At 42.6% G+C, this 26213-nt stretch overlaps 3 protein-coding genes and 1 long non-coding RNA gene across 4 annotated transcripts; 1 reads left to right on the forward strand and 3 right to left on the reverse strand.

Annotated features, from left to right (window-relative positions):
* The first annotated feature begins 9736 nt into the window (after positions 1–9736).
* Positions 9737–17086, forward strand: LOC129591431 (ubiquitin carboxyl-terminal hydrolase MINDY-1-like). The gene is made up of 6 exons (XM_055487079.1): positions 9737–10494; positions 12451–12852; positions 13940–14132; positions 14801–15029; positions 15585–15895; positions 16454–17086. The coding sequence occupies exons 1-6, from the start codon at positions 10316–10318 to the stop codon at positions 16730–16732; spliced, it is 1593 nt and encodes a 530-aa protein (XP_055343054.1). The 5' UTR covers positions 9737–10315; the 3' UTR covers positions 16733–17086.
* A 461-nt stretch (positions 17087–17547) lies between these two features.
* Positions 17548–18338, reverse strand: LOC129591528 (uncharacterized). Its single transcript, XR_008690854.1, has 3 exons — positions 18241–18338; positions 17852–18146; positions 17548–17623 (listed from the first exon to the last, which is right to left on the reverse strand). It is a non-coding gene; the product is annotated as an uncharacterized LOC129591528 (long non-coding RNA).
* Positions 18339–19620: 1282 nt separating this feature from the next.
* On the reverse strand, positions 19621–20707 carry LOC129591509 (uncharacterized). The gene is made up of 3 exons (XM_055487181.1): positions 20412–20707; positions 20043–20327; positions 19621–19918 (listed from the first exon to the last, which is right to left on the reverse strand). Exons 1-3 carry the CDS (start codon positions 20639–20641, stop codon positions 19786–19788), a joined length of 648 nt encoding a protein of 215 aa, XP_055343156.1. The 5' UTR covers positions 20642–20707; the 3' UTR covers positions 19621–19785.
* A 3343-nt stretch (positions 20708–24050) lies between these two features.
* LOC129591499 (uncharacterized) lies at positions 24051–25540 on the reverse strand. The gene is made up of 3 exons (XM_055487171.1): positions 25196–25540; positions 24486–24779; positions 24051–24343 (listed from the first exon to the last, which is right to left on the reverse strand). The coding sequence occupies exons 1-3, from the start codon at positions 25423–25425 to the stop codon at positions 24211–24213; spliced, it is 657 nt and encodes a 218-aa protein (XP_055343146.1). The 5' UTR covers positions 25426–25540; the 3' UTR covers positions 24051–24210.
* Positions 25541–26213: the final 673 nt, after the last annotated feature.

Raw genomic sequence — 26213 nt, forward strand, 5'->3', positions numbered from 1 at the left:
TGATTTGTATACATGGTTCAAAAAACCGTATGCGCGGTTGCCGAGATATGGCGTACTAAAATGGGTGAAAAGTCTAATTGCATTGCTGTGTACCAAAAGTCTGGTTATTACTCGATCTGTTTGAAACTCTGCTGCAAAAGACATATTGCTATAAAGTCGGGCTATGGTAGAGGCCCAGCTGATAATACACGTTTTCCAAAGGTGAATTTTTGTCAACAATACCGAGAAAAACCTAATTTGCCAAAGGTACAGAAAGCTATATAAGAATCTCAGGTATGAGTCTGTATGACAGGCAGGTCTTTTTATTATGGGAGGAGTTTTGAAAGGCGTCTTTAATGCGTGACGAGCGCAATGATAAAACGTTACGTAGAATGACATGAATGGGCGTGAAGCCGACGAATGATTTTGCTTTAAACAATTAAGAAATTCCAGTAAACATATAAAGTTGGATTCAATTTTTTTACTTGGCACACCCCTGCAACGTTTTCTCAACGGATATGAACTCTTTTAATCCTGCACATTTAAGAAATTAGAAGTACACAAAATACATACAGACTGTGTAATAACGTACACTGTTGTAACCTAAACTCCATTCTCTTGGAAAGTGCAGGTTGTCCCGCTGGATGTGACCGGAGTCAGCTGTGCTGCATCGGTATCAACCGTTGGCGTGCCGCCCGCCGAACTACCAATACCAGGACCATAGGAGGTCACCATGACGTCCAGGGTGCAGGTCTGACGGCCAACCACGGTGGGCGTGATGGCGATACTGTAGCAAGGATTTCCATCGGTCGACAGCGTAACAACGTTGTCCAGTGCTGCCGTCTGGATACCAAGATAACTGCACGGTGACGTGTTCCTCCTCGAGCGAACCACAGTAACCTCCTCGACGGCTCTGGGGACCCGGTTAACGACTTCATTAAACGGTACATTCGACGCAATGTGCGTAGCTATGACGGTGATTTCTATCACATCTTCCACCCGCGTCGTGTAGGTTGTTCCTATGGTGCGGATACACATGGAATTGACAAGGGTTTCCGCGAAAGTCGTCGAAAGCGTAAGGCAAGCCGGCACGCAGACCGTGGGCGAGCAGGTTGTCACCGTCTCGGTAATCCGACGCCAGTGCGTGCTGATGTGACAGGTTGAGGGGGCTGAGGAGGTGGTGCTGCTGGTGGGCGTTGGCTGGATGCACTGGCTGCAGTTGCTCTTCGGAGTGTACACGTGCTGGCCGCGCCATCGTGCTGGCCCGTCACCGGATCCGGGAGCGGCGTAATACGGCGTGGTCGTCGGCGTCCATTGAGGGATTTTCACAGGGGTCTTTGGCGATTGGTGGGTTGCGTAGTGCGGGTTACCCAGTGCCATTCCTGGCTGAATGCCAAAATCGTCCATCGTGTCTCTGTACCGGGGCATAACGTGGCCCTGTACCCTCTGCAAGACAGCAGAATATAAGTCACTGGTCTCTTAAGGAACAAAAAATCGCAGAAGAACTGCGAATGTGTGGCTACGCGCCTAGTAGCGCGTAGCAACCCGCATGGTTGTGCTGACCTTTAGAGGACGCATTTTATGTGGTACTACGAGTATTTCTAGAAGATCATCATTTGCCAGTATCTATCCGGCCAGAGTGGCACAATAAAGACCTGTGTTAAGGATCTTAAGGCGTGACAGGTATCTTAAGGAACGACGTGACAGGTATCTTAAGGAACGAAAAAATCCGCAAAAGAACTGCGAATATATTTCAGTTCGTGTGGAAATCGGCTGGATTCTAAACTGGGTTTTAATAAATAATACTTATGCAAAATAAATACTGTAACCCTTCTTATTCAGTTATGACAATTCCAATAAAATGAACAAATCTGTGTGAGCGTTGTCCTCAGGTAAATCAGTAAACTTACCGCAGACGATAAAATTATTAGTAGAAGACAAATGCATTTCGCAGCCGGCAGCATTTTAGGGAGTGGAAGGTAGAGGATCAGATGATCAGTATGACAGCTGCGTTACGGTTTACTTGTGGAAAGACACAGTGTTTACTGCACAACGTTTTAATACTGCGGGACGGCAAACAAAACGACATGTATTATATTACTCGTATATGGATTAACTGCCACTGGACTAGTACTACCACTGTTAGTACCGTTCCGTTGGTATAGCTGTTAAACTAAGTACGAGTACAAACATTGTTGATAACTATCAGGTTCTACTGCCGTACTGCAGCCAATCTTGCTGGCAGTGACCTATTTACGCATAATGTGCTCGATTTATCTAGTAATTTGAAGCGCGAAAGTGATCCGCGTACAATGCCTCTCGATGCCATCCATAGGCGGTCGTTCAACTCGCAAAAAAAATCCAGTGACATGAGAAAAAAGTGGCATTGTTACCAGTAATTGGGGACTACACGCGGCCCATGTTCAAAATGACGTTTATCTACTTCTGGGGAAAGCATTGCAGAACAGAACGACACTTCTATTAATTTGTGTGTAGCATAACGTACGTATGTAGTATTAACTATTAGTCTATTACCAAAATACCGTAATGTAGTTATTTCTGTGTCTCGTTTGATCACCACTAGGCATCTCTGTCCAAAGTACCGTACAACTCGGTACATGGTACAACTTTTTATGCGTTTTGAATGAATGGTTTTTTTACTATGTTTTTACTACGTTTTTCCCCTTTAAATACGGTATTTGGTATGTTACCGTATTTTACACATGTTACTTAATTACTTGATATAGGTACACTAATTTGGTACGAGGCAAGTGTCCCTTAAATTAATAGACGCGTTTTGCCTTACGCGTTTTGCCTTCTGACGTCCGAATCGTGAAAAAATTAACAAGCAAATCTGAGTTTGTTAAAACGTGTGCCCTAGTGTTCGAAACGTCAGCCGAAGGATGCGAGTTTCTTGAAAAAACTGGTAGCATAAGGTTCGATTTTTCAGTGTGCCCAGTAGAACGTTTTGTCGTGAGATGTTACAACTGTGATCATGCCGGCCACGTAGCAAAATTCTGTAAGAGTCCTGATCGACGTAATATCAATAACAGTACTGATGGCGTGGGTTCTAATGGAGCCGGCGATCTAGCCAGTTCAAAAAACCTCTGAATTTTCTAAAGTGTAATAATAAAAATTCTGACAACAATGGCCGCTTAAGACATTTTCGAAAAATCACTGTGAAATGCTCCAACATAAATAGTATTTATTCAAAACACGATAATGTAAAACAGTTTTGTTCGGTTTCGGATGTGATTGGCTTAACGGAGACCTGGGACAAAGAGGTTTATTGCGATAGTTTATTTGCAGATTTACGGAGTTTCAATGTTTTTCGGAAAAGTCGTAAATCGGATAATCATGGTGGTGTTGCTTTAATTTTGCGGAAAAAGTTTAAAGGTTTTAGACGTACTGATCTTGATCACGATAAATTGGAGATCATATTTGTTGAATCAGCGGTACTTGGCTGTTTGTTTGGTGTGTTTTACGCGCCTCCCAGATCTAAGGCTTTGGCAGTGCCAATGCTTGTGGAGCATTTGCAAGAAAACTTTTCAGTTGAGTTACGCAATAAACTTGTGCTTATGGGTGATTTTAATTTGCCGGATATTTGTTGGAAAACGCTGAGTGCGCCAACTGGTGCCTCACAAATTCTTTTGAGTTCGTTAAAAGAGTTTAATTTTCGCCAGATAATTGATTTTCCGACTAGAGAAAACAACATCCTTGATCTTTGCATTGTTTCTACCTACCGTTTGATCACGGATGTACAAAGTGTGTCCCCTCCGTCTGAATCTAATGACCATTCAGCTTTTCAATTTTATCTGTACGTCAGATCGCGGAAGTTTGAACTCGATTCTGTAAAAGAGAAATGGAACATTCCAGTAAATCAAGTTATACCTTTTCAAAACGCTATGTCTGCAACGAACTGGTCGGTTGTTCTCTCGGCGCCTGACCCATGTAGTGCTGCCATTCAGTTAGAAAACGAAATTATTAAAGTTGCGCATTCTTTCTTTGTTTTTGGTAAAAGTAACCAGAGAAAGCTGAAAAACTATCCATCTTCAATTTTAAAAATGGTAAGAAAGCGAAACAGACTATATCGGAAATTTATTAACGAAAAATATCCAGTAAAAAAAGAACGTGCGAAATTACTCTGGAAAGAATCTTCGAGAAAGGCCAGTTCTCTGTTAAAAGCCCACAGCAGGCATAGCGTTTTAGAAGTAGCGACATCAACTCGTAATAACCCGAAGAAGTTCTGGCAGTACATACAGCGCTGCGTAGACAAAAGGTCACTTCCACCTTTAAAATGCCCAGCCGGACAGATTTTGTTTTCTGATGCAGAAAAAGCCAATAAATTTAACGAGGTCTTTCTGCAATCGCAGAACAGCTGCGATAACCATTGTTCTTCGTTGCAGTCACGCGTGGAAAAAACACCAGTTGATTTTGCAGTTACAGACGAACAAGTACTGCTTGCGCTAGAGCAATGCAATTTTTCATCATCAACTGGGCCTTTTAAATTCTCAAATTCTTTACTGAAAGCATGCGGTAAAACAGTTGTTGTTCCTTTAATGCTTTTGTTTAACTTGTGCATTAAATGTTCGTCATTTCCTGTCGTGGAAAACGTTTTTCGTAATGCCGTTGCCAAAACATTCGTGTGACCAAACGGCTGTAAACAATTATCGCCCAATTGCAATGTTACATCCAATATCTAAAATTTTTGAGCGCTGTATTGCTAATTTTTTAAGGGATTTTCTTGAAATGAACGGTTTATTAACTGACAGTCAATTTGGCTACCGAGCTAAGCGAAGTACTGAGTTGCAATGTTTATTGTTTACTAAGTTTGCAGAAGATTTTATTGAGCATGGGTATGAGGTCGATGCGCTTTTCTTTGATTGTTCGAAAGCATTCGATAAAGTTGACCATTCCTCAATAATCCAAACGCTGCGATCGTTCGGTGTTCCAAACAGCATAATAAATATTTTAGACAGCTATCTGAAAGAGCGTCGGCAGATTGTTGTTGTTAGTAATACTTTTTCTGAGTGTGGAATAGTTACCAGTGGCGTACCACAAGGCTCCATTCTAGGTCCAATTCTCTTCCTTTGCGTTATTAACATATTGGCAAGTGTTTTACGCAATAATAGCAAAATTTTTATGTTTGCGGATGACGTATTTTTGTGCAGGGCAATTATTGCACACGATGACTGTTCAAAATTCCAGGACGATGTGACCTCCCTTTTCGAAGCCGCACGGAGTCAGCGTTTAACTTTTAATCCCAAAAAATCTGTTCACATGAGGTTTTCAAAAAAACGTAGTCTGAGTAACGTGCCTAAGTACTACCTCGACAGCGTTGAAATCGAACATCATATGGTGTCGAAATACCTGGGTGTTTATGTAGACCGCAAATTGCGATGGAATGAGCATACCGACAGTATATGTGTAAAAATCAGGAAACGCATAGGGTACATATTTTCTCTTTTCGGGCGTTACGATTCAGCAGCACTAATTTGTCTGTTTAAAGCTCTTGTTCTTCCGCTTTTTGACTACTGCAGTCCAGTGGTACGGCCTCATTCAAAAGTCAGCAGAGATGCGCTTGAAAAGTGTGTATCAAAATTTTTGAAGGGGTTACGACTAGGCAGTGCGCGTGAAGATTATCACGGTCGTTTACGAGAGTGTGGGTGGGATTCTGTAGAGTTGAGGCGTGTGAAACATTCTCTGATCATGACATACAAATTATGGTTTGGAGCTGTACCTTTTGGTGATTGTTTCTACGTGCGGTATGAACCCGTTACTGCCGCTGATTCTATTGCAGGAAATACACGACATGCTGATCGCATGTCCCGTCATCCGTACCCGATTGAACCAGCAAAAACGACCTTCTGTGGAACAACTGTTGCTGCAAGCGAAGAATCGTTCGCAAGTTGGACTGCCAAACTGTGGAACGAACTGGACTTGGATGCATCAGCTTATCGCTCTGTGCTGACCTTTCAGAAAACCCTCGACGAAGTTCAGTGGAAAGACGTTCAGTGGATCAGAGATAATTTTTCAAAAGAGTTTTTTTCGTGACTTAATACAGATTTTGTCGTAGCTTTGATATGCACAATGTTTTACTTGTACTTTTGCGTACCGGTTAATATTGTTTTCAGCGTTATTGTTGGTGTTTTTACTTGAATTGTCTATAGGTCTTGATTAGGAGCGATTCCTTGTACCTGTAGACTTTAAGCAATAAACCCTAAACCATAAATTGACAACCTTGACTGCACTGTGCGAACCTGGCAGCCACCATGGGTTGGCAGCGTGTAACACAAATGGTGACTGCATTGCTCCCATTGACTTCGACGACTCATCTTAACCTCAATCACAACTACAAACTAACATTCCAAATGATGGAGAAAAAATTTGGGAATTTTTTGGTACCTAGCAAGTAAGTTTTCATGGCAAGCAAAGAAAGTTATGAACGTTTATGGTTTCTCGTAGACATAGCATAGGATCCTCTTCAACGGCTCTTCACTTTGAACCTTATGCTACATATGTCTACGAGGAACCACAAACGTTCATAACTTTCTGCTACCATAGCTACTATATGTAAAAAATTCCCTGATTTTTTCCCACCATTTGGAACATAAGTTTGTAGGTTCGGTTGAGGTTTTTTGCGAGTGTGAGTGCCAACTTACTTTAACGTTACGTCAATGGCAGCAATGCAGTCAACCGTTTATTATACGCTGCCAGCCCATGTGAACTGACAGGTTCACACACTGCGTCTGTCAAATTATGTAAGGCAAAACGCGTCTATTAATTTAAGGGACACTTGCCTCGTACTAGTTGTACGAATTCGGATAGAAGTGCACCAATTCAGTATTTCTCCCGATCGCACTGTACCTATATTCAGCGATTTATAAAGAAGCATGGTCATCTACTGAAAACCTTGCATAAAATCCTTAGAAGTATGTGCAGTTTTAATTTTAAAGATTTCGTAAATAGGCCGATTGCAGTAATACAATGATTCTTATTACTTTTTTTCACGAATTTACAGCGAATTAAAAAGGTAGCGAAATAATTTTAGTACTGTAACTAATTAAAAAAAATATGTGAGGAATGCGAAATAAATCATTTATGTTTTTAATAAGTGAGTACAATCAAAGAAGAATTACTGAGGCTGATTTCAAGGTAAACTCGTGACAGTTCACCACAAACTTTGCATTTTAAGATGGACATACATAATACCGAATTAACAGTCGCAATTTAATGTTGCATTCAGTAGTACCCGAACCTGCAAGTACTTCCACTAGATGTAACCGGGGGAAGTTGTGCTTCTTCAACTGCTGTCAGGGAACCGCCTTCCCCCATTTGTACACCAGGCCCGTACGACGTCACATCCACCTCCAGAGTGCAGGTCTCGAACTGCACAACGGTGGGCGTGACGGCGATACTGTAGCAGGGATTTCCATTGGTGGACAGCGTTACACCACTGCCAACCGGCGGCGTCTGGATGCCAATATAGCTACAGGGCGACGATGTACTGTCACTATCAACTACCGTACCAACAACAGCCCTACGGACACGGGTCACTGCATCATCGACAGTAGCACCCGACGTCGGCTGGTTGACAGCTAACAGTGCTTTAGGCACTTCCGGCTCCTTAAATCCATATACACCGTCTACTGTCACAGTGCTGTAGCTTGTAACCACGGTGAGTATGAACATGGAATTGACAACGGTTTCCGTGAGGGTGGTTGAAAGTGTAAGGCAAGGCGGCACGCACACCGTGGGCGAACAGGTTGTCACGGTCTCGGTGATCTTTCGCCAGCGCGTGCTGATGTGACAAGTAGATGGCGCTGCGGTGCTGGAACTGCTGGTAGGCGTGGGTTGGATGCAACGGCTGCAGGTGCTCTTCGGAGTGTACACGTGCTGGCCGCGCCATCGTGCTGGTCCGTCACCGGATCCGGGAGCGGCGTAATACGGCGAGGTCGTCGGCGTCCACTGGGGGATTTTTAATGGGACTTTTGCGGGTTGGTGGGGAGCGTAGTAGGCGTTACCCAGTGCCATTCCTGGCTGAATGCGATAATCGTCCACATTTTCTCTGTATCGGGGCATTATGTTGGACTGGCCACCCTAGGAAGTCATTTGACTTTATTCAAAGGCGAAAAAGAAGCCGGTGGAATGCTCCGAAGTCTTAACTTAAGCAAATCGCTGAGTTTTAAAACTTGGACATTATGGTCAACAACGTACTGAATGCGCAATCTGGGCAACTGCTGCGAAGAGAAAAAGTGTTTCGCTTCGAGATGTCATCGTTTTACCGGATGCTTACTACGGAGATACCAAATGCCACAATGAAAAGAGAAACTTAGAGAAAGACGCACACTTGCAGTAAAAAAATTCAAGAAAACGGCACAACAGTAAATACAGCAATTCGGAGCCGCTAATAACGGGAGAATAGTGTAGTTTTCCCGATAATTCGCTAATTATTGCTGTACAGAGTACGTAGTACAGATACTAGTACTATAGTCCTGCTGCTGGTGTGTTGCGTGACAAACAACATTATACACAAATTAAACCACATCTTCAGTGCTGTACATGTACAACCGTTCACAACCAGTACCGGTAGTTGCTCCTGCTGCAGTACGTCTTCTGACTCTTATCTAACAAGTTTTACCTAACCGTCAGGATCTGCTCTACTTCTCGGCAAATGGCAGGGGGCATGGAAAGCGACATATGTACTACTATACGTTAGTAATTGTCGAGTTACTCACGTTATACGTTAGTAATTGGACAATTTAATTGTACAGCGCTCGGCAAGTGGTGTACGTTAATTTTTGCTGCTGCCTCCTTATGGGGCATTTATTCGCAGAAATCATCCACAATGCCTCCTCGATGCCATCCATACGCGCTCGTTCAACTCAAACGAACAATCCAACGGCATGGAGAAAAAATCTTCAAAGTGGGACTGCGACACTTGTCGAGGCCGAAGATCAAACCGACGACGATTGCCTAGCTGTGTACAACGTTTGGGCGCACTGCGAACACAGCGGTGTTGGAGCACTAGCAGTATACTACTGTACCTTTCTCTCTGACTGTACTACTGTATGCTAGAATAGCGATCATGAATGTATCGCCGGTCGGCATCTCGATATCCGCGTATAGTAAATGAAACGAACAAAATTATAATAAAATTACAAAATTATTTATTTGATGGATTAGTACAATGCGGTTAGCGGTTCTGCAAATTTTCGAAAAAATTTGAATGGATATGATAATAATATTAATGATTCTGTTCTTCTTGCTTAATTTGCTTAATTAAATTCTTAATTTAATTTTTAATACCACTTGCATTCAGATACAGTCCGAGTATGAAGAACAATTTGACATTAAAGCAAAGTAACATTAAGTTTTAAAATTGATTGATTTTTTGTGATTAACGCAACACACACAACACACACGATTAAATTCATAATATTACATTTAATTTAATCAGTTGCATGCGCGACGGGGAGGAGTTACGACTGTAGCGTACGAAGTACGTACACGAACACCGTACAAGTTCAATATCGATTGCTTCTGTGGCAAATTAAACTGGAAGCCCTTTAGGATTCTCTGTTACACATCATAGCTAGACAGCATCCGTGTACAGAGATTTACCAATATGCGCCGATATATTCTACTCTAATCCAACGCGGAAGCACTCGGTCGCCTACATACAACCAGAGAGAGAGCGGCGGTTACGTCACTATGCAGCCATTACATCAGTCATAATTTTGACTCATCGGAAAAACATCTCCCAAATCGTCTGACACATTTTTCATGATTTTTTCCCGTCATATTATGGCTGTTGTCAACATGCAGCCAGCGTGAATGTTTTTCTTTTTTTCCATTGCCGTTTTATTAACGCCTCATTTACCTCACTGAAAATTCTCACACTTTTTGATCTGCCATTTAAGGATTTTATTTGGAATATTTTTTTACTTTCTTCTGCGTGTTTATTCACGTTTTTGGCGTCCACCATGGATTTAGACGCTCCTCCGCCATCATCGTCATCCGACCCACCCGAATCTAAACCCGAGGAATACATCATCCCCATCGCCATCCTCACGACAAATTTCCACGAGGAACTGGCGAAAACATCCGCAGATGATGCGGAGAGTGTGTGCGTGGTGCCCGATGTGGATACAGTGGGAGAACGGGGCGCCCCGAATCTTCCCGCATCAGTTGTGGATCTTCTCCCCTCCCCGTCATCCCCCTGTGATCAGGCCCCTGCAGTCGAGAGTCTTTCAGCAGAAAATCAGGAAACGACGGAGAAAGGGGAGGCAGGGGGGACGCCGAGGTCTCAGGGGGGTTCCCAGCTGCCTCCGGGATGTGTGATGCAGGAGTCGGTGTGTGGGGTGTTGCTGGAGGAGAGACTGATCTCCGTGATGAGACTGTGAAGGATCAGGAGGGCAGTGTGATAAAGGAGGTCGGGAGGGTGGAGAGTGTCGACGTGGGGGTTCCTGGATCCGGGGAGAGTGATGTGCCTGCGCCCAGTAAACCTCCTCGGTGAGTGACTAGGAAATTCATTTAGCAGCGTTATTATTGAATGTTAGGTCCAGTTAGGATGTTTTTTTTGACATCATTTTATTTTTGATTCTGTCATCGAAGTTTATTTTTTGTTTAATTTTGTAAGCATTTAATTTTGTAGTAAATTTTGTTAATTTTGTAAACGTATTTTTAATTTATTTTTTAATTTGATAGTCAGATTTCTTTATTTACGTGCACGAATAAGTATTGATTTTGTTTTTTCCGAATATAAATGAGTTTTGTTTTGTTATTTGCTGACATTTTGCTGCTAGGCAAATCCCAAATGAATTTTTCGCCGCGAATTTGGCCCGTTGACTGAATTATTTTAATCCAAGTGGTTTGATGGTTTTTGACTTGTTAAAAGCCAAGCTTTTGGAGTTCAAATCTGTTAAATTAGGTACAGTAAATTCAGTTACGTAAAGCAGTAAATACATAATTTAGGTTAAACTTTATATAACTACCTACAAAAAATCTGATAATTATACGAGTAGTTAAGTTACGCAAATTAAATTCTGGTTAATATATATTATCAGAAAGTTAAATTTATTACAGAATTAATATTTTGAAAAATCAGAACAATAATCAAATAAATTGAATTAGCATTTGCAGTTAAGTCTGCTTAATAAAATTTTAACAGCGTTCTAGATGACACGATGATTGTGAATAACAGCTTCAACGTAGAATAGTGGCTTGGATTCGACGAACCAATCGTTACCAAGGCCGAAAATACATCCGAAAATAATACAAAATCTACGTAGTTACGATAAGCACGCATATTCATTTTTTTTAATCAATCTTCTGAAAACCCGTTTGTTTAGTTAACTGAATTTGGGATGGGGTCAAATACGCTAATAATAAAATACTTGAAAACTCAAATGGCAAAAATCGTCAGTGATAAATTCCAGTTTTTTTATTGGTTATTGGAAAATTAATAAAGTCGTGATAACTGTATCGCATCAAATTCGCTAATAATACGAAGCCGCTGAAAATAAAATATCGCAGATTAACTCAAAATAACTGAATATTAAAATGATAAAATTCATTGATAAAATTCCGAAAATGAATCATATTTAAATTTTGTTTAATTAAATTCCACTGGTGAACAATCGATTTCTCGTTGTACCTACCTGACTAGCAGTGCGTAAAATATTTCCGTAAAATAACTGAAATTAAAATGGCAAAATTCGTTGATAAAATAACAAAAATTAATCGTAATTATTATTAAGTTGTTGAACTAAAACGCACTGCTGAACAATCAATTTCTCCTCGTACTTGTATCGGATTCAAATTCGCTAATAATACGAAATAACTAAAAATAAAATATCGGAAATTAACCTAAAATAACTGAAAATTAAAATGGCAAAATTCGTTGATAAAATTCCGAAAATAAATCATAATTAAATTTGATTTTTATTTGGCAACAGCCTGTACTCAATGACAAGAAGCCTTCGCAAATTTAAACTAATTAAAATGATTGAATTTTAAACATTGAAAAACATCCAAAATCGTTAGTATCATTACGAGCGCGCAGCGTGCCCAAAACGGCCGCTGCATTTCCTCTGACTACTGCCAGGCTTAAACGTTGTCTCAAAAAGGCCGTAGATCGAGGTTCCCCGGTTATAGTTCGCGGATCTTCCGGCCGACGAATCGAATCAGCTCCGCAAAAGACACTCCAAATGTCCCGAAAGTCTCGACTGCCAGAGGATAGAAGAGATATCCCAACTCTTCTACGAAATCGTATTTCCCGCGCTTACTGCTTTCCGCCATTTGGGCTACGCTCCCGGCTTTTCTCGAGCTAGCGTTCACGTGAGACACGGCCACGGTGTCCCAGCATTTGTTGAAATTAAATTAAATTTTGTTGAATTAAATTGCACTGGTGCAGTCGATTTCTCTTCGTGCTTGACTTGCAGTTGCAGTACGTATTCTCCGTTGTAGACACCCCCCGAGCAGTCTGGTCTTTCCCCCGCTCCCCTCGGAATCGCCCAGCCCGGCGTATCCCCTCTCCCCCGAGACGTCCATCTACCAGATCAAGTGGATCATCCTGGGGGAGGACGAGCAGCACGCGCCGGTGTCCCTGCCCATCGTCATGCAGAACAAGAACGGCCCCTGCCCCTTGATCAGTCTGGCCAACGTCCTGCTCCTTACCCGCCGCCTGCAGCTGCAGCCGGGCATCGAGTACCAGTCGGGGGAGAATCTGATGGCGCAGCTGGCCAGTCTCATCCTGGAGTCGATCCCGCGGACGGCCAGCGAGGAGGAGCTGCGCAATTACGAGCAGAATGTGCAGGATGCGCTGGCCATTCTGCCCAAACTGCAGACGGGCCTGGATATCAACGTCCGGTGAGTGTGTGCGGAGAAAAGGAGAATAGCCTTGGCAGACCGGCAGTTTCTGTCGCTTGTAAAACGTCATTATCTTTTTTTATTTCGCAGTAGAATTATGTTCGTTAAATTATTGGATGCTTATTAATTATTCTTTTATTTTTATTATGCTTTAATATTTTTCTTATTTTTTTATTTATTAATTATGGTTAACCATTGTTCGTCATAACAAAATTACAATTAAGGCTGTGACGATTAATTTACATTTTATCTTTAAATTTAAAAGGTAGTAACGTGGTAAATTTTGTGGTAGTAGGCCTGGTTGCAGCCGTGAAAATTATGGAATGAAATAAATCGACAGTAGTTACAGTAATAATAATCTATTTACAATCTGATGATTTTTATACTTTTAAAAAAAATTATTCTGTGTTACTTTAATAATTTTAGAATTCATTAGTACTCGTACTGGCCTAAGTTATTTACCGTAATTTTGATTAGGATTTATGATTAGAATCTGACTGTATCGACGTGGTTTTTTACTCACGGGCCACAATTCCAGAAAACTGTATCGTTTTATTAATTTTATACAGTTGTTGCTTTTTATCGCTGGAATTGTTTTTGCGATAATTCTGTCAGCTTGATTCTTTGCCGGCTGGCGGAATTATTTTCTGATTGACTGTAGGCTTTTTCCTTGTATGTCACAACAATTTTACTATCATCAGTTAAAAAATAAAATAGATAATAAATTTTATTTCATTATTTAACAAAGTCTGTTGCTCAGTGTGCAGCTTTGATTTGTAAATTTTCACGGCAATCGAGAAAAGTAAAACTATGAGACTCTTACTTACTGTTAGTTTCCTAGAACAAAACGGGGTGTGTGGCGATGATCGTAGTGTAGTGTATAACAGTGGGATATTGAACAAGCGGAATTTAAAAACGATACACGGATTACGCAAACAGTTGTGTTAGCAAACAGTCCTCACAGTTATTTTTGAGCAGACTTCTTGTTTTAAAGATGATAAGTTTTCTACCATATTTCAACCATATTTATTTTTTCTACGGATAACTTTTCTACCATACTGATAATTTGTCACTTCCGCTGCTGCAGATTTGCCGGACCGCGGCAGTACGAGTTCACGCAGGACACGTTGGTGTTCGACGTGCTGGATGTGCCGCTGGTGCACGGGTGGATTGTGGACAGCAATGATCCGGCCAAAACGGTCATCGATAAGTGCGGCAGCTACAATCATCTCGTCGAGTACATCATCAACGCCAAACAGACTCCCACGGAACACGTTGAGGTAGGCTACAGCTACATTTCCATCTCGCGCGGGTAAATCTTGGGATATAAGATATCTCTTATTCGATTAGTTTTTGTTATTTTTTCAATATGCTGTATAATTTTTAAAAGACGGTTATAATTACCGAAAATTCTGCTTAAATTTGTTTTTAATTATATGTTTGATCATGTGTCGCGCAACTTTGTTAAACCTGTGATGATTTTACGTTTTGACTTTTTCTGTCGTAATTTTGACGTTCTTTAAATCATCCGAAAACGCGCCGCTAATACCGAAATAATATTAATAAATACAATAAAGTAGTTAAAACATATAGTAGGTCTAAAATAATATGCTTAAAATTTTTCAAATGTAATGTTTATTTTTTTGATAAATATTGTAATGGTACTTGAGTAATTGTTGTCGTATTTTAAATACCAGTAGTTCTGGTAGCGAGAAGTTCGTGTTTTAATCATCGTAAGTTTGTACGTAGATCTTTTCAAATAAATTTGACTATCATTCCTCAAATATAAGAATAATCAAGTTAAAAATGTATTTTGAATAATAAATCTTTGTTGTTATTTTTACCAAGATTTTCCAGTTTTGTTTCTAGAGTTTAAATAAATAAAAAAATGATATAATGTACGCAGTGTGATTTGATTGAAAGTGTGCAGTGCATCGTAATGCTGCAGGAGGTGCTTCACGCGGAGGACTGGCTGGAGCGGACCGGTGGGCAGCTGACGTACGCCGGGTTGATCGCGCTGGTGGAGTGCCTGACGCCGAACGCCCTGTACGTGCTCTTCCGCAACAACCACTTCAGCACCATCGTCAAGCACAAGGACCAGATCTACGCGCTGGTAACCGACCAGGGTTATGCCGGGGAAGCCTCCTGCGTCTGGGAGCAGATCAGCAACATTGAAGGTCAGTGGATGAAGAAAGCTACTTGTATCTGAATTTTGTTACACACAGTCGTCAGTAGTCTGATCGAATGTTCTGCGTTGGGTGATATAAAAAGCGCCATTTCCGGAAGATTATAACGAACGTTTTCACTTTAAATTACCGTGCAACTTTTGCTGAATCCGCTGACCAGAATAATATTGCTGTTTTTGAATAATAATAAGAGAAAAGAAATTAACAACCGCTAAACAACTATCAGCGCCGTGCTGGTAATGGTTTTCTGTATAAGCCGTAGTGTAGTGCCACAACTAGGGTACCGTGTTTTCTCCTTGTGAGCGTTGTGTTGTTGTACAAAATTTCTCTGTGAGTGGTTTTGGGGGTTTCTCTTTTCAGTTATATTTTTTCCGAAATTTTGTTCTCTGTTTGCCATATTTTAAAATTTCACCTTGTCGAGTCGTCAAAATTCGCCCAAAATTCAGCGATACACCACTTCAATGCGTAAAAGCGCAATTTTTAAGAAATGTTGATAAAATTCATCCAGATAAATAATCAGGGAACGTTATTGCTTGCGTTGCACAGGTGATACGGATTTCTTCGACGCGAAGTTCCAGCTGCGCACCGTGGTGAAGGAGCCGCTATCCCCGACGGCCAGCCAGCAGATGGATGTGGATTTGCAGTTGGCGTTGTCGCTGCAGGAGCAGGAGGACGCCGTGGCCGCCGCCGCCACGGCGCTGCCCACCGCGCCGACCGATCTGCCCGTGGAGGAGGCCGGCAGTGAGAGTCTGTCGGACTACGAACTGGCGCAGCGCCTACAAGCCGAGGAGGAACGGATGGTGCAGCATCGGGTCAAAGTGCCGCGCAACAGCGACACCTATCCGCCCGGCAAAATGGTACGCATCGCATTGGTTTGATGGTCGGTGACGATAGTGTCAGTTATTGTAGTAGAGTGGCTGTAAAAAATCTGATCTACCAAACCACAGACTGAATAAATTACTTAAAATTTGCGATGGTTCCTTTTTTATGTTATTAAGATCTAGTGGTTTAGTTGTTTTAGTTTTCTATCACGGCATCAAGTGACGGGGGAAACAATTGCATAATTTCATTAACTTTCAGTTAGCTGAACGGAAATGAAGTTGGGATTTTTGTTAACGGTTTAATTTCAATTTGCTTAAACGGAATTAAACGGTATCAGCGATTTTGTACCTTGTCGTTTTGATGAGCTTGTCGATTGATCAGTTGACCTTGTCGTTTTCCTTCTCTGAAGTGGTTTTTTTATTTGACATTAATATTTAATGTTTTTTAGTTAAGTTTTAACTACGTGGAAAAGGTCTGCTTACCATTGTTAGACGAATATTGCGATAGGTATCTGTATACAAGCATTAAACATTATTCATTCGCACTCTAATATTTGTTCGTAAAAGTTTGTACAGGTTAGTTTCTATGTGCAGATGAGCGTCCTCCCGGAGTCGCAGAGCGCCCAGACCTTCCTGGACCACGACCGCGATCCCCGCCACCCCCACCACCACCGCGACACCCGCCCGCGCGGCCTCCCCACCTCGGCGTCGACCCTCGGAGGCCCCGCGCCCCCCTCCCCCGCCCCCCATCCCGGGGCGCACCACCACCCCGAGCCGCATCCCTCCGCGCGGGCGTTGCCGTTGCGGCGCGGCCACTCCGCCGCGGCGGACAGCGGCGGCGAGAGTAAAGCTAAAAACTGTGTTATTTCCTAAATGTCGCGTACCGGAGGAAAAAGAGAGAGTTTACATCATTATTCGGTGCAAATTGTGTCGGTTTTTTATACGGTTTGAAATTAAGTGGATTTTGTCTGGATGGGTGGTTTTTTTAGCAGTGTTTTTCGGGTGGAAAATGGAGGTGCTGTTCTTCTTTTTAGTCGCTTTGAAATGAATCGTAAGATTTGGTGTTTATATGTTCTTAACGTTTTATCTGATTATTGTCGGTTTCGTTCATTGTCAGGTGTTTTTACACAACGGACGGTGTCAGTTTTTTTTATTAAGTTGCATCAACTTGAATGGTCTTTGTAATACCGGTTATTTTTATCGGGAAATTAAAAATCGATATGCTGATTCGGCATAAGATGCGGCACACGTAACGGCAAAACTGACTCCAATAAAAATGCTAGCAATTTCATGTAAAAATGTTCTAACGTATGAAGCTTCTACGAAACTGACTATGACTATGAGTAAAGTGGGTTTCATGTTGTTACTGGTTTTGTCTATTACCACTACCACAATATTACGATTATTTTAAGATTATTACTATACGAGTAATCTTGCCATGTTTTTCAGCAAATACAGAGTACTGTCTGAAAGCTCAAGTACAAAGTATAAGAACCGAAACCCAAAAGGGTAACCGTTGCCGATGTTTTGCTATGTCCCTCATGGTTCGTTACCATTGGTTGTGCTTAACATTATTTTTTCGACTATCCCAAACAGCGGTGGTACGAGGATTATTCTGTGAAGGATGAGGGTCAGACCAAGCAGTGAGCAGTGTACAACTGGCGTAGTCCCTCTTTCATGGTGTGCAAGGCGTCCTGTCCACACTTTCCAGCCATTGCCGTCCCTTGCGGACCGTTCATGCGTTCCGCAACTAGCTCGAACCTCCTACAGGATCCCACGCAAAACGGTAGGACAGTACGTAGTATTATAAGTAAGCGTTCAAAGCATTTAGTAAGCTAGGAATTCCGTGCGCTATAATGCCGGAAATAAAAGTCATTTTCATTTACAACCTTACTTCTAAGCTGGTGACAAAAAGCGGTCGTTATGCGGCGCTGCTCAATGCTCAGTCAGTGGTCCAGTACCAACATTAGCATGCGTGTACGGTTTACCTACCGGCACAGTTTCTGATGGGCAATCGTCACATTTCCATGTGTCTCGTATTCATCATCCGGGCGCAGATGGCAACAGGACCTGAAGAGAATGCGATCCTTTACGTAGCAGTTGCCGGCCGCGTGTTGCATTTTTATGGCTCCGACGGTTGTATCGCAGATTCTGGCAAAGGCAATCTTCAGCTCCGACTCGTACCATCCCGCATCATTGTAGCCGACGCTGCGGTTAATAGTTATTGTAATAGTCGGGGCACCGGGTAAATACGTCCTTAATGCAGTAACCGGTATTATTGGCAGTTCTGCAAGAGAGCTCCTGTAAGTGCTGTCATGCGTTTTACGACAATTTACAAAACAGTATTTGTTTGAGAATATGCTGTTGTGGAGAAAACAAACCGGCAGTGTGCGTCGGCAATATGTCGGTTTGCTTCGATGAATTCCTCGGTGACTGGCTCGCTGTATGGTCCTGGTCTTACGTTCACTAGGCGAGCCATAGCCTGTTCGGCCTCTTCAACATACGCCCGGCACTGTGCATCTAGTTCCGCGCAGGTTTGGCGAGTGTGGTGTAAGCGACCACCGTGCAGAGAAACAGCGAGATTAATGGAAAAGTCCTGCAGTCCATTTACCTTTTTTTGAGTTCTACAACAAGCAACGGAAATGTTTATATCATTGTGCTACGAGCGAATACTTCAATAGGTATACTAATACTAGAAGTACAAAATTTAATAACGTTGTGCATGTAGCCAGCCAGCAGGAAAATTTACGGTACGACAGAAAAATGTAGAAAGTAAAACGGTAGCAACAGTTACGTCTGTCAGTTGTTAGCACAGCAACGAACACGACAATAAGTTACACCGGCAGCGTTCTTATTCCATAGTAACCAGAACGTAAAGTGCTGATAGCATCTATAAAACGAAACCTTTGGGCTTTGGATCATTTCTGTGATAGGATCAATGGGAGCTTTTATTTCAAGCGGTAGTTGAAATTGTGGTCCCAGATCCGGTGCACGAGGTAGGAGAAAGCGTATAAGTAAGTTACATATCTGATGTGCGATTTTTTTTACATTGCACCGCCGTAATGATTTTAAAACGAGGACACCACGAGCCAACAAAGTAACCACACGGTAACCCAGTTAACCTGTTACGAGGAATTCCTCATGGTATCGGTATTTCATTACATATCTTCTGCCACAAGCATTCTGCCGACTATTCCTGACAATATATCTCTGCAAGCAGCTTTCACGAAAGAATAAATCAGAAAATTTTATTACACTTCAAGGGATACTCCATCGTATCCCTTGAAGTGCAGTGAGCAAGTGGCTCACTGCTGACGTTAGCAACAGCCCATTTAACTAAGCTTTACTGATATTCAGTCTTCTCGCTCGACACAGATCGGCGTTTCTTTGAACTTGGCGTTGTATTAAGTATTGAAATAAATTTAAATATTAAGTTCTTGTTTGATGTTTATTTTATTAAAGGAAAAATCGATAATATTGTGCCTAAATAAAAACTGACTGTCGTGAGCTCCTATTCGTTGCGCTGGTCAGAAAACAGAGAAAGTGGGTCGGGACTCAGAACGTCACGCCGGATATAATACTTACTAGTAGCAGTAAGGCAAAACGACACTTGATATCGATACCATTACTGTACCTTTACATACCAGCAACACGTCTGTTGACTGGCAAAACCCTGTGCAAAAGAGCAGTCATTAAGTGGTTTTACCACTGAAGTTTTGAAGTAAACATTCAAAAATTCGTTTTAAGTTTTCGAAAAAATGCCGAACGTGGTTTTCATTCAAGAAACACCTGTAGGCTCTGCAAAAAATTAACAGTTCGAGAAAATGGAGGCAACTTCAAGTACTATAGAAGTACTAGTAACCACGATTTGGGTTGCATTATCAAATGTTGCACTACTCAAATGTCACACTGTCAAAAGTACAAAGTCAATTTAAACAATGAAGGGCGTATAACTGCGTGAACGCTTCCTTGATTGTATCCATAGCGTCATGTCCACATTTTATGGCCATTTCCTCGCCTTGGGTGCCATTCATGCGGAGCGTAGTAGCCTGAATATCCCTACAATAAAAGGATAGGGATAAAGAATAAAAACCATGTAAGATCAAAGAGCAACACTAGCATGGTAGAGTCATGTGAAACCGCCATCATTTCTCAACATCGGCAGTGGCCAGCAAGGACTTACCGGCAGGCATTGTGCCGCGCAGCGACGATAGTTCCATTTCTTTCGACCTTGCCATCCTCGCTGCGAACGAGACAGCAAGACCGAAAGTGTTCCGGGTCTTGTTGGGTGCAGTGTGTCACCGCACGAATCATTTGTACCGGTCCGACCGTCGTCTCGCAGAGTCTGGCGATGATCATCCGCAGCTCGGAGTCGTGCCGTGTAAAGCAGCGTATTTCGCAATCATCATAAAATCCGGGACAAAAGTCCAGTAGGTGTCTCAGGCAGTAGGCGTTCTCACTGACCTGTCTGCAATCAGATTTCCTTAGGTTTAAAATACTAAGCGGCACTAATATCTTTACTGCGTCTGTTACAGCCGCCGACCAAACACACCGGCAGTACGCCTCGCCAGCCAGGCGATACTCTTGAAGGATTTCCTCCGTAACGGGCCAGGTTGAGTTAGATCCGGGAGAGAGCGTCGCTAATTTCTCATATGCCGGGCCTTCTTTTGCTATGTAACCCCAGCATTTTTTATCCAGGTCGTAGCAGGTTTGGCTGAGCACGTTGTAAGCGAACAGCGAGGAAGAAATCACCAGAATTGCGGGTAAAATCGTGTAATCCATCCTGTTTACGATGACTGGCGGCTCGGCTATAATGTTTGTGATGGTTTTAATAGCGCTAAAAACGAGCAGGCGACTAGCAAATGTTTCGAAGTATGGCTCGCGCCACTGGAATCTGATATATCGTATGTAGAATTGTTTTCAAGCTGCAGCAGTTCTAATCTAAGTTGTGGATCGCTTGTACGATAAACTCTGGTAAAGCAGTACTGTCACTGCTACCCAGTACCGGTACTTATGCTTACTTGTGGCACCGGCGAAATGAACGCGACACTTCTGTCTGTAGATCGATTGTTTTGTAAAACTTGCACATTCATACCGGCAGTTTTCGGTGATTGGGTACTCAAGTTCGAAGGAAGGATGTGCGTGGTGGTAGGAAGACAAGAAGTCTATACTCTGTGGATTCTGTCAAAAAACAGAGTTGCCTACAGCTGTACACCTCTCTACGCTTTTTCGGGTTGGGTTTTTACGTAGTCTCAACAAGCCAGCTGTTGCACCTTTTCAGTTGGAAACTGAGTTTTCTACTGACCCAAGGTTACGATCGGTTTTAATCAGCGAGCAGAGTCTACAGATATTTTAACAGGTAAATAAATGATCTTTCCAATCATTTATTTTGTATGCCAGTTAAACTAGCTAAAATTTTTCTTGAAAAAATCTGCACTAAAATAAAGAGTGTTATGATCCATTGGCAAACTTATGGCAATAAGCCGAAAATAATTAAGCTGTTATTTATTGTCCGCTGTCGGCCTTGACGTTAGGGCTGCTTCATTTGCCGCAGCGGCGCCGGAAACGCTGCGCCCATGTGACGGCCTCAAATAGTACGACAAACGGCCTAACTCACGGAGAGATAAAATGCTGCACTGATTAATTGAATGTTACGCTGTCGTCAACATTGGGGTCAGTTCAAGCAGAGAATGGAATATAACTGCGTATGTGCCTCTTTCAAAGCGTTCACAGCGTCCTGCCCACATTTCCCGGCCATTTCTTGGGCGTCTGGACCGTTCATGCGTCCCATAACTTCCTGGATGGACCTACTATGCAGTCAGAAATATTAGTATCAACTTTAGAATACCCATGCGCAATTGTATCATAGTAAGCTGAATAGTGTTGAAAGCGTTAGTATCCGTTGTCGCCGGCACTGGAAAGAACCTACTGGCAGAAATTGCGGTGCGCGACGGGGGCGGTTGTATTTCGTTCAACATCTTGGCCATGCACGTGATGAGGCGCGCAGCAAGACCAGAACAGTGTCATGTCTTGTTTGGCACAGTGTTTTATTGCGCGGAAGAATTTTACCGGTTCGACTGTCGTTTCGCAGAGTCTGGCAAAGAAGGTCGCTCTCTCATATTCGTACCATGTGAAATAGCCTGCTTGGAAGGTATCGTAAAATCCGGGGCAGCGGTTGAACAGATCTCGCACACCTGAAGCGGTGTCGTTGGCATATCTACAGGTCAGTAAAATGTAAGCCCATATTGACCTTTGGATTTAATAGTTACTAAATTTAATAGTTATTTAATAGTTAATTACTTTAGATTTAATAGTCATTTAATAGTTCCTTTTACGACGCAATGCGATCAGCCGCCGCCGATAAAACCTGCTTACCGGCAATATGCGTCGCCACTGTCCCGGTGTTCTCGTAGGAATTCCTCCGTAAATGGCCATAATGATTTCGATCCAGGGGCGCGCTTCTCAGTCTTTTTCTTTTCAGTCCACTCTTTTCGAATGCTAATCCGGAGTTGCATGTCCAGTTGATCGCAGGTTGGATTAAGCACGGCATACGCAGAGAGCATGCCAGAAATGACCAGAAACAGTGCAAAAGTTTTGCAGTCCATTTTGTTGAAGGTTGAGTTGTAGCTGTAGAACTATAGATAGTTTAGTGTGCCTGGGGGGTTTAATAGCGATAGAAATGTGCATCATGCATGTGTGCGAGGAACGCTACGCCACATTTCATTTATGCCAGACGACTGAGAAGACATTCAAATGAAGATGGAAATCTGACTGTTTTGCCATGTCTGATGTAGAATTTCGTGATCGATGACTAATGTCGGCGATATCGCTTAGGGTATACCTAGCTTGTGGTAAAAGTTAATGTTTTCAAAAAACACGGTCAGAATAGTATTATACCGTATTTTTTTCGCCACACAGTATTATAACTTCACAAGAAACAGCTGCGGCTTCGCGTTTCTTTTATTCAACTGCCAGAATCAACAAATACCTCGGTTAGTCATTCACGTTGCGATGATCACTTGATAGTGGTGATAGGTAAGTCAGCCACTGAGTCAATTAGCGGATTTGCTTACTATGGACAGCAGTGGTAGCTGGGTAACTCACTCATCTTGAAATATTAAATGCGGTTCTTAGCTTTTGCAATTGCTTAGAAGAGTGGTCCTACCAAAATCGGACAGCCCGATAAGCTTACAATATTCACGTGTAACGTACTGTGCGTGATTTCACTCGTCCCGCGGGAGCGCGGAAAGCCACTGGCTATTGATGTGACCTGCGCGGACACACTCGCTTCCTCATATACCGACCGGACTTCCGTGAGGGTCGGGGGCAGTAGCGGAGTACGCGGAAAGGAAAAAAATGTCGAAACACGACTGACTACAACCAAAATACCATCTCACAGCTGCCGCCTTTGAGATTTACGGACGCTGGGGAGGCGAAACCATGTAACGTAGCGCGTTTCGCCGTTGTCGTAAAATCCAGGGCAACGGTTCAGCAAGTCTCGCAGGCAGTAGGCACTGTCATTGACCTGTCTGCATACCGCTCGTAAGACTGCCGCCGCCACTCATCGTGAATCATGATGGTTTATACGAATTTGCCCGCAATTCTGCTGATGTCTTGCTCGCTGCTGGCATATGCTGTGCTCGGCCGAACCTGCGAAGACCTGGATGACGAATGTTGGAATTACATAGCAAAAGGAGCTTCGGCATATACTATACAGTTATAGAGGCTCAATCCTGGATCGAACTCAACTTGGCCCGTTACAAAGGAAATCCTCCAAGAATCTCGTCTGGCTGGCAAACCATATTGCATGTTGGTTTCTTAGCGGTTGCAGCACAGGCAGTATTAGGATCGAGCCTCAGTTATTTTAAAAATGAGAAGGTTTTAATACGAGCTCGTGGTTAAGGGAGTAGCACAATAGTGTGGAATTTTAATTATGCCCTCGCGCCACTAGATTCTGATATACCGTATGCAGAACTGCCGGTTACAAGTTTTGTAAAATGTTCTTATCTAAGTTGTGAATCTCTGGTAGGAAAAAGTCTGGCTATACAGATAACAGGGCGCGGTCGGCTGATTTCGCCTGTGTGCAATGAGTAAGCAATATAAAGCATCCACTAATTTGGATGCAGTTACAGTCTGCGTTGGATAGACGCAGGATGCGTTTCTTACGTTTTATAGAAATATGAGCAGAAAGTAAAAACAAACTTTATTTTTTTCCAGTACTTTCACAAGAAAATCAAAGAATGCTGTTACTGCTTCTGACTACGGCCTCACATACTGACCCAAACTGACTCGCGCAGAGATAAAATGCCGCATTGAATAAATCGAATGTTACGCTGTCGAAAACACTGGGGTCAGTTCAAACAGTGAACGGGATATAACTCCGTATATGCCTTTTTAATAGCGTCCACAGCGTCCTGCCCACATTTCCCGGACATTTCCTGGCCTCTGGGGCCGCTTATGCGTCCCATTACTTTCTGGATAGTCCTAATAGAAAGTCAAATATATTCGTATCAACATTAGATCACCCATGTGCACTTATATCATACATAGTATGTTAAGTACTATTGAATGGGTCGGTATATCAATACAAGTATGTAATAGGCGGCACTCGATGGAAATGACCTACTGGCAGATTTTTCGGTGAGCGGTAGGGGCGGTTGCATTTCTCTCGACATCATGGTCCTCCAAGTAATTAGGCTCACAGCAAGCCCAAAACAGTCGCAAGCCATGTTTGGAGCAGTGTTTCACTGCACGAAAGAACTTTACTGGTCCGACTGTCGTTCCGCAGAGTCTGGCAAAGACCATCCGCATCTCAAAGTCGTACCATGTGAAGTAGTCGGCTAGCAGGTTACGCTGATCTTGAAATCCGGGACAACGGTTAAAGAGATCTTTCAGATATACGGCGCTTTCGTTAACCCGTCTGCAATTAATTAGGTATGTTACTTTGCGTAAGCTCGTATTAATCTTTAAAATGTGCAAGATTTAGAGAGAAATCTGCATATTATTTGCACGTATGATATCCGCCTTGTTTTCGCATGGCTTGTTGAGTGGCCTCTGGCCGTGACATAACTTGTGTATCTAAGGCGTTTGGTGCCCATTAGAAGCTCTGCGATACTGCCTGTCATTTGCAATCAGCAAAAAAACAATTTTCTTCCCGTTGTGCGGGGTGTTTTCTGCCCGGCGAGTAACCTTGCTCTGGATGTTTACGGCAATAAACCCCGACTGCCCCTGTTAACACTGGTTGTTGTTGTTCAGGGGAGACCTCACATGTACAAATAATACAGTAATTACTGCCCTTATTAGGACGCATGCTAACAGCCGCCAATAGTACTTTACCGGCAATATGCGTCGCCCCTGTCCCGGTATTCTTGAAGGGTTCCCTCCGTAACGGGCCATGTTGCATTAGATCCAGGAGCGAGCGTCTCCATTTTCACCACTTCAGGCCTTTCTTTTGCAAGGTGATCCCGGCATTGTTTGTGCAGTTCCTCACAGGCTGGACTTAGCGCGGCGTACGCAAAGAACGAGCAGGAAATCGCCAGAAACACTAGAAAAACTCTGTAATCCATTTTCTGTAGCAACGAGTTGTGGGTTTAGAGTGTCTGGTGATTTTAGTTGGGCTAGAAATGTGCATGGAGACGAAGAACGCGAGATTTTTCCTAGGCATATAAGTAGAACGATTAGATAATGTACAGATACTCAATTGCCGATGGATATCTGCTCCGATTTTGCGCTGATATATTTACAGTCCAGGAGTACTTTCCTTGTTAGTGTGTAGTGTAGTCACGGCAGGCAAAAAATCAGTTACCGTAGGCAGGCAAAAATCGATATCTGGTGTACGATTTTGTAGTGCGATGTCAAATGCCGATCAAGATAATTGTTACAGCATTACGAAGATTGTTGTTTCCAGAAAACACGGTTCGAACGGTATTTTTCAGGCAATATTAGCCAGACAGGCCGTCGATGCTGCAGCGACTGTTTTAATACAACGTTATGTAAACTGTAAACATTCTAATTTTCAGGCGCTAATGCAGCATAACAGTTTCTGCTCAGTAGTCCGCTGTAATCGAATACGGACTTTATTATACGGTAGACAAAACTTAATGCTGTATCTCCAAAGATTATGTAGTACTGTATGAAATTAAAGCGTGCAATTTACCGACGGGTTGTGAGTTTAGTGTGGCAAAGTTTGAAAAAACAAAAATTATGTAGAAAGTACGATAATTATAATTATGGCAGTCGATATGCTCGATCTTGTTTAAAACTTTAAAAATATTGCTGCGTTTCTTCAAAAGCAAACGGAGGATGTGATCATAACTGTTAGCCCAGGTTTATCAGTCCTATACAGTCACCAGAC

The sequence above is a fragment of the Paramacrobiotus metropolitanus genome, unplaced genomic scaffold (genome assembly GCF_019649055.1).
Source record: "Paramacrobiotus metropolitanus isolate TYO unplaced genomic scaffold, Prichtersi_v1.0 Parri_scaffold0000046, whole genome shotgun sequence".
NCBI lineage: Eukaryota > Metazoa > Tardigrada > Eutardigrada > Parachela > Macrobiotidae > Paramacrobiotus > Paramacrobiotus metropolitanus.